Source organism: Capra hircus, chromosome 10, assembly GCF_001704415.2.
Source record: "Capra hircus breed San Clemente chromosome 10, ASM170441v1, whole genome shotgun sequence".
NCBI classification, from domain to species: Eukaryota; Metazoa; Chordata; class Mammalia; order Artiodactyla; family Bovidae; genus Capra; species Capra hircus.
Genome location: NC_030817.1, coordinates 8,832,814 through 8,841,252, shown reverse-complemented (window position 1 = coordinate 8,841,252; position 8,439 = coordinate 8,832,814). Strand labels below are relative to the sequence as shown.

Below are 8,439 nucleotides of genomic sequence, written 5' to 3'. Positions count from 1 at the left end.
ACTTCTTTCCTGACTTGTGGACGTCAGCTTTCTGAATGTGTCCTCATATGGCAGAGACAGAGGGAGCAAGCTTTCTGGTGTCTCTTCCTATAAGGGTACTAACTCTGTAGGGTCAGGGCTCCACCCTTATGACCTCTAACCTTTCATGCCATGTGTAGATGCTTTATACCTCCAAAGATGCTTGCTCCTTGGAAGAAAAGCTATGACAATACTAGACAGTGTATTCAAAAGCAGAGACATCACTTTGCAGACAAAAGTCCATAGAGTCAAAGATAAGGTTTTTTCCGTAGTCATGTACAGATGTGAGAGTTGGACCATAAAGAAGGCTGAGCACTGAAGAATTGATGCTTTTGAACTGTGGTGCTGGATTAGACACTTAAGAGTTTAAGACACTTAAGACACTTGGGGCAGCAAGGAGATCAAACTCATCAGTGTGAAAGGAAATCAAGCCTGAATATTCATTGAAAGTACTGAAGCTGAAGCTCCAATAACTTTGGTCTCCTCTTGAGAAGAGTGAACTCATTGGAAAAACCCTGATGCTGGGAAAGACTGAGGGCAGGAGGAGAAGTAGATGACAGAGGATGAGATTGGTTGCATGACATCATCAATTCAATGGACATGAGTTTGAGCAAACTGCAGGAGACAGACGGACAGAGAAGTCTGGAGTGCTGCAGTTCATGGGGTCACAAAGAGCTGGACACACTTAGCAACTGAACAACAACAGCAGCCTCCTGAAGGCTCCATCTCCAAATAAAGTTATGTTGGGAGTTAGGGCTTCAGTATATAAACTTGGGGAAGGGGACACAATTCAGTTTAAAGCTGAAGGGAAGAAACCCAATATAGCTGCTCCTTTCTTCAGGCCTCTTCAGTGTCACAATGTCCGAGTTTTGGGGTCATATGTAAATTTATCAGCTCATTCTACTGTTCCAGGCACTGGAAAGAACTCTAATATTTGAAGAGCTGCATTTAACACTGGAAATAAGCTTGTGCAGTACTGAAATAAGTTTTATAAGTATAAAACAGGGAAATGTTCAGGACATTGGGAAGGAGGAGGATTCTCCTCATGTGTGCAAAGTTTCACCTAGATAACCTGATGGATGTTGACACCCCCCAAGCAGCCTCAACAGTAAGCTCCCCAAAGTCTCCAGATTTCTGATAAAGAGAACATGTGACCTTGCAGCTCCATAACTCCAGGAAATCATGTAGTTTTTTTTTTTTTTAAATCTGACTGTGTAGGGTCTTAGTTGCAGCACGCAGGTCTTTTGCTGTGGTACCTGGACTCTCTAGTTGTGGCATGCGGGATCCACAGAGCACAGGCTCAGTAGTTTTGACTTAGCTGATTCATGACATGTGGGATCTTAGTTCCCAGACCAGGGATTGAACCCGAGTTTCCTGCATTGCAAGGAGAATTCTTAACCACTGGACCACCAGGGAAGACCCAAGTAATATTGTTTTTATCCCCACATTACATTAGCTCTTTACAGAAGGAGCCTGAAAATAAGATTCTATGGTTCTAAAACCCCAACTGGGGATGGCTTATTAGTCACATGGAAAAGTTCAAGGTTCCTTCCTCCATTATGATCTGGTAGGAAATCCTGTCTGGTCATAGAACCCACATTTTGTCCCAAGACCCATGCTGGACTGCTTCTGCCTCCTGACTCTCATTAGGAGAGAAATGGTGGGTGTCTCTGGAAAGGAAACATGTATGCAGGTGGTGGTATGGTTTTAAAGCATGACCTCAAAGCTAAATGCTGACCTTCACTTCCAGTATCTCTGACTGAAGGTAAATGATGGTTGGACTGTTTCATTCTAGACATAACACCATGCTTGTGAGTCCAAGCTATTCCAAATGCTGATAAGAATCCTGAATCCTTTCAGTTACAGGAGACACAGTCATATATCTAATCTTATATATAAACAGGAATGCATGCGATGGTTTTCTCAACCATTCTGCTGTCTGTCCACATGACCTGCATTTTTAAGACCTCTGGACACTTGCATTTTTCCTAGAATTTTCATAATTTAAAGATGTGACATGGTGCATGTGGCTTCCGACCTATCCCCTTCTTATTTCCAGAGAACTAAACTGGTCTGAGCTGCTAATGGGCAATGGCGTAAGAATCAATTGTGGGGAAATGAGAAACTTTCTAATTTTGTTTGACCTTGAACACAGAGGTACATTTCTACTACGTGAACATTTATCTACAGTTCCTTGAGGAGCCCAGGATAAGATGAAAGTTTTGAGAATAGCTAGTTTATATTTGCATCAAATCTATAAATTCTTGCTGTTGATACAGAATTTATAGTACAGTAAATATAAATATGACTGATTTTTTCCTGTTATTTATTGGCTTAAGTTTGTGTGATTGGGTGGGGAAAATTATTGGAAGACTATCCATTGATTTGGGGATTATTAACTTAAATCATTCTACACAAGTCATATGTTCAATCCTGAATATATTACAGATGCACAATTTTTAAAAAAAATTATTAAGCAGAGTTTAGTTCATATATATATGTATATCTTATATCTCATATGTATATCATATACACCATATATATGTATGTATATATGTGTATATATCTTGTATATAATATATATATTGTATATATGTGTATATATCTTGTATATCATATATATATATTATATATATATATGTATATCATGTATATCTTATGCCACAGAGTATTTAAAGTAAATAGAAAGCAAATGGCTTAGGCTATTTGTCCATTTTTACTAACAGTAAGTAAGTTGGATTCTGGCCATTTCACCAGTATGTCTCACTTTAATATTAAAGTCTGAAGATTTTTACCCCAATCCTGGTAATGTCCTCCCTGTCTTGATGTCCTCTGCTGTGTTTTATTGGATTGCTTGGGGTAAAATATTAATTAAAGGTAAAAGATGAGGAAGTGAAGCAGCAAATATTTGTCATTCTGGTGAGGACTGTTGCTATAAAGAGGAAATGAGAAAGTCAGTAGTAGCTGGAGGGGAATATAGAATCAAGTGGGGTTTTGAATTACAATAAATGTTTTTTGCTTTTTTCATATTTATCTATTTAAGGCAGGCTATTCTACAGCAAGTTGGCCTTATGCAGAAAGAAACGAGAATAAATGAGAGAGAAATCTGACTGCCACTGAAGGAGAAGAGTTAACAATGGTTCCATGGTCTTTAATGGTTAGTCTTTTTCCTTGGCTGGCTATTCTCTAGAAGCTGATGCGTGGCTACTGTTCCAGGTCTCATTGTATAAATCTGCCCCATTTCATTCCAATGAACTTTATTAAGACATGGGGCTAGATCATCCCACATGCACTCTTGCATTTAAGCTTTGCAGAAATATGCAAGTTTAAGATGGTCAGTATCCCCATTTTACTGAAGAGGAGACTGAGGTTCAGAAGTGTGAAAGAATTTACTAACAGCCTTACTACTTGGAACTATTGGTTTTGCAATTAGAACTCAGGTATTAATATTTCCTCCAACGGCTGGCCGTGGTCCTAGTCATGTCACTGGTAAATGAAGCTTTGCAGTGAAATATGAGTGGCCAGAATTTGGACTCATCAGGTACTAGAGTTTGACACAAGGCTGAAAAGTAATAAAGGACAGGGGACTGTTGACACTTAAGTCGTTTCCCCACTAAGTATTAACTTTTAATAAAATTATAGAGGACAATCTGATGAGCTGTAGAACAGCTCATCTCATTATGCTGTAATCAAAACCAGCTACCTGAAATAATTACCAAAACTTCTAGTGGCTGGATGCCATTTGATATACCCAGGGCCCGGCTGTTTGAACCTGAATATCTGTAAATTGTTAGAAGCGTCACTCCCTCAGTTACGGGAGGATCATTTACAACACTGTGGAAAACACTGGAAAACAAAAAAGAGAACTGAAAATATGAGACAACACGCACACTGCAAGCCATCTGCCAGTGCAGGCTCTTGGAAGAACAGGCACCACCCCTCGTATCCTCTTTAGAACAGCAATAATCCTGGAGTCCATTTTCCTAAAGGCAGAATATGGAGGTATTTCATGTTAAAATACCTCAGTTCAGTAGAGAAAAGCCATTCAGATTATATACAAATGAATGCAAGAATTTCTTGAATGATCCAAATGTCACTGCTTTTCTTTATTTCTCCACTGCCATGGTGCCAGCCTTTTGATTTCTAAAATACTTGTAAGACATATTTAGCAAGCCTCCCTTAACATTTTTACCTCTGACAGATGCACTGTGATCATATACAGTTGGATCCAAATTGTTTTCTTTATAGAAGAAATATGTGGACTTGAGAAATACCTTTTTTTCTTGAGAATAAACCATGGGGAACTTTCAAGGATGCTGGAGTTTTTGTTTTTTTTTTTTAAACAATTTCAGCTTTCATTTATCTGACTGCCAAGAACCTGGGCTACTTCAGTGAATTGAATGGAAGTTTACTCTTCAAAATTAACTCTTTGGGACTATGGTTTATTACCTTACTGCCAAGATAGAATCAATATTCAATGAATGTAAATTAGTTTTGTAGCTTTACATCATGCATTACTTGGAATCAAAGATTTTTAGAGGGTTGTGCACCTAAAGAATTATCATGTCCGATCATTACAATCTGTGAATTTGGGAGCCAAATTCCAGGAAAGAACAACAACAAAAAAAAACTACAATACATTTTGTTCTAAATCACAGAGCAGGGAAGAGGCAGAACTGGGACTAAACCCACTTGTCAATTTTGATACTGAATTTATTCCTGTAGAGCTCTCCATGACAGGGTTACAGATGAAATGCTGAGTTTAGTTGAAAGGACAAATGTACAAAATGTTTAGAAATAAATGGTAATATCAAGTGAGGCTGTGTTCCTGTCTTCTACTGTTTATTAAGAAAAAGCCCAAACACTACTGTTTTGATTTTAATCTATCTAATACTTCAAGGTCATACTGAGAGTGTAAGGCTCAGTCTATCAATTCTTTTCTATATTCCTTCTATTTCTTTTCAGTCTATAAATTTTTTACACCAAAAGTCTTTTATTAGGGGTGGCATTATCATGGTTTACTTGTATGTGACTCCTGATTATGTCCCTGAAACAAGCTAAATAAGTACATCATGGTAAATGCATTTGATGATGGGCTACCAAGAATAGAAAATTGTAGTACATTCAACCAGTCCATCCTAGAGGAGATCAGTCCTGGGTGTTCATTAGAAGGACTGATGTTGATGCTGAAACTCCAATATTTTGGCCACCTGATGCGAAGAGCTGACTCATTTGAAGAGACCTTGATGCTGGGAAAGATTGAGGGCAGGAGGAGAAAGGGACGACAGAGAATAAGATGGTTGAATGACATCCCCGACACAATGAACATGGGTTTGGGTGACTCCGGGAGTTGGTGATGGACAAGGAGGCCTGGCATGCTACAGTTCATGGGGTTGCAAAGAGTCAGACAAGACTGAGTGACTGAACTGATCTGAACTGCTCTTGTGTCTTTTACTTGAGTTTGTCTCTTCTTAATTTCTTGGGAGGCAGATGAGACCGGGAGTGCCACCAAGCTGTGACACTGTGGCTTGAGAACCAGTCACATTTTACAGAGAGAAATGACCCCGTGGTTGGGATGCCGGGGCTCACTGCCTCGTCTCCCTGCTGTGCCCTCTTGAATGTCCACGGTCTGCTTGCTTCCTAATCTGATGTGTTTTCCTCCAGTTTCTAGTCCATAAAGCAGACCTGAATTCCTGCATTTTTCAGGGTCCTTAAAATTTTACTAAGTCAGTTTTCTACTGATGTTAGGTAAATATTCCTTGATAATAGAAAAAAAAAAGCTTATGTAGAAAAATAATAAATTTAAGAAAATCTTAAAAAATAACAAAAACATACTAAATCTCCTACCTTCAGGGAATGCTAAGTACATTCTCACACAATCATTGAATGAAATTTACACAACTACTTAAAAAGTTTGTGAACACTGAAATAACATAGGAAAATGTTTGTTTTATACAAAGTGAAAAAGGTATGACTCACAATTATAAATCAGTATCCCTGGTGGCTCAGATGGTAAAGAATCTGCCTGCAATGCAGGAGACCTGGGTTGAGAAGATCTGCTGGAGAAGAGAATGGCAAACCACTCCAGTATTTTTACCTGGAAAATTCCATGGACACAGGAGCCTGGTGGGGTACGATCCATGTGTCACAAAGAGCTGGATATGACTGAGCAACTTTGACTCAGTCACGATGATTATAGAGTTATTATTTTTTTTAAACTTCTGCAGAAATGTGCTGGAAGGATTTACACAAATTGTTTTATAGTATTTTCACATGGGTAGCGGTATTATGGATGATTAAAAGTTCTTTGTACTTTCCTGTATTTCTCAAATTCTATTTAAAGTATTCACTCAACAAATATTTATAGAACAAAAAATATGTTATCAGGTTCCTTGATAAATGTTGCCAACAGAACTGTGATAGGCAAAGAGAGTCTGCTAACTGCTTACAAGGAATAATGAAAACCAATTCATATGCACCCAGAGCATAATTAACTAAGAGCAATGGGTGAGGTAAGCCAAACTTTGTAAGAAAATAGGAGTATTCCAAATCTGTGAGGAGGTGAAGGAAGGGAATATTGACCAGCATGCCGTCAGCTGCAAAGAATAGAAGCCATAATCCAAAATGTTTTTAAAAATGAGACATGTTGATTCACGTGGGTTGAATTGTATTTTTGAAGAATATATGCCAAAGTTCTAACACTATACCCATAAACCTTATTTGGAAATAGGGGTTTTATAGATGTAATCAAGTTTAAAATTGAGGTCATTCTGGGTTAGGGTGGGCCCCAAATCCATTGACTGGGGTCTTTATAAACGGGGAGAGATTTGGAGACAGAGATCCAGAAGAGATGCACACATCCAGAGGGAAGCAGACGGTGTGATATCGGAGGCAGAAGTTGGAGTGCTGTTACTCCACGTCCTGAACAGCTGCCCTGAGGCACGAACTTGGCTATTAAAGCTACCTGGTGTCTCCAGGGAATGACTTAGGGAGAGTTTGTCTGGCCCAATTCATAAAATGCCCACATGCTTGGCACCATTAGGTGGTGCAACCCACTCCACCCCATCCCCACCCCCATCCGCATCTCCATATAGTAACGTTTTTAATGTTGATTTCATTTCCTCTCTCTAGCTTCCTATTATACCCTCTTCTACTTAAGCAGTGTGCCTGATCCATGCTTGATGGAGGCTTCATTGCCTTACAGGAGGCACCGTGCAAGGATGGAAACCAAAAGAGCACCCAGTATTTTGTCTTTGTTCTTTTTGAATCGACAAGTATATTTTATTTTAAAAGAATAGAAGATTAGGACAATGGGAGGTATGTATGGAAACGTCTTCAAGAAAATGACTGCCAGCCATTCCAAAACTCACTGTTCAGACCTGTCGTTTTCAACATTTGGACATAATCAGGGGATTCACCCGATTCGGTGGTTTTATTGAACACGTTTCACAGTAGAACAGGAGGGCACTTACTAGCAAGAGGATGGAAGCCGTGGTTCCTAAGGGGAACACATAGGAGAGACGTTTATTTGTTACCATTTCTCTTTCAACAGGAAAGGTAATTGGAAAGTCAAGGGTGGTTTGGCCATAAAAATCCACGGTGAAATTCCAGCTCACTGCAATTGTGATACCAGCGCAGCTGAGGAAGAGCAACAGGGCAGACGCCTTGTAGCACAGTCGGAGGAAATCAGGGTACGGGGCCTTGTTCCTGCTGACGAATAGCGCCACTGTGCTAAAAATCAGGGCCCCCGACATCATAAAATTCGCCAGCAGCATCAGGCCCTGCCCATACGAGATTTCGTCAGAAATGACCCAGCTCGAGTTGATCATGGTGTACATCGGTAACTCAACCATTATACCAGATACGTTAAATTTTTGCCGGTAGAAAGCTTCCCAGAGTCCAATGAACACGACGGAAACGATGTCGGTGTCAAACTCCCACACGCGCCAGGATCTGCTGTGGGCCAGGATTAAGCCGAGCACCCAGACCAGATAATTAAGTAAAACGCGAATCGATTTTAAGCAGTAAATCATTTTGGGTCGTCTGAAAACACACAGGTAGCCAGAGACGCTAGAACGACACCGCCCGGTTGCTGCCTGTCCGGCTTGGATGGCTTACTGAAAGATGGTGAGCAAGCGATGTCCTCTTTCTTCTTCCATAAAGAGTGAGTTCCAGAAGATGGCGGCAGTGATGTCAGGATCGCTGTTGAGAAGCTGTGTTGAGAATCCTTTCAACATTCTCAGTTGTTAGGTCAGGGGCACCAGGACAACAGTTTCTTTTCTGTTGACCATCCTGGCGTGACCTCTTCTTCATCCTCTGTCTTTTTTATCAGCCTGCCCCTTGTTCAGACTTCACTTATCACCAGTGTCTTTGTTTTTAAAGCCTAGTTCCCTGGGAAAATTAAGAAAGTATTATGCTAGT

General features: G+C 40.0%; 1 protein-coding gene across 1 annotated transcript; it reads right to left on the bottom strand.

The window, feature by feature from the left end:
* Positions 7,407 to 8,183, bottom strand: LOC102180677. The gene has a single exon (XM_005686189.1). It carries the CDS (start codon positions 8,049 to 8,051, stop codon positions 7,407 to 7,409), a length of 645 nt encoding a protein of 214 aa, XP_005686246.1. The 5' UTR covers positions 8,052 to 8,183.

What these genes read in the sequence shown, in the direction of transcription:
- LOC102180677 (XM_005686189.1), bottom strand. Translation starts at nt 8,051, where the DNA reads ATGATTTACTGCTTAAAATCGATTCGCGTTTTACTTAATTATCTGGTC.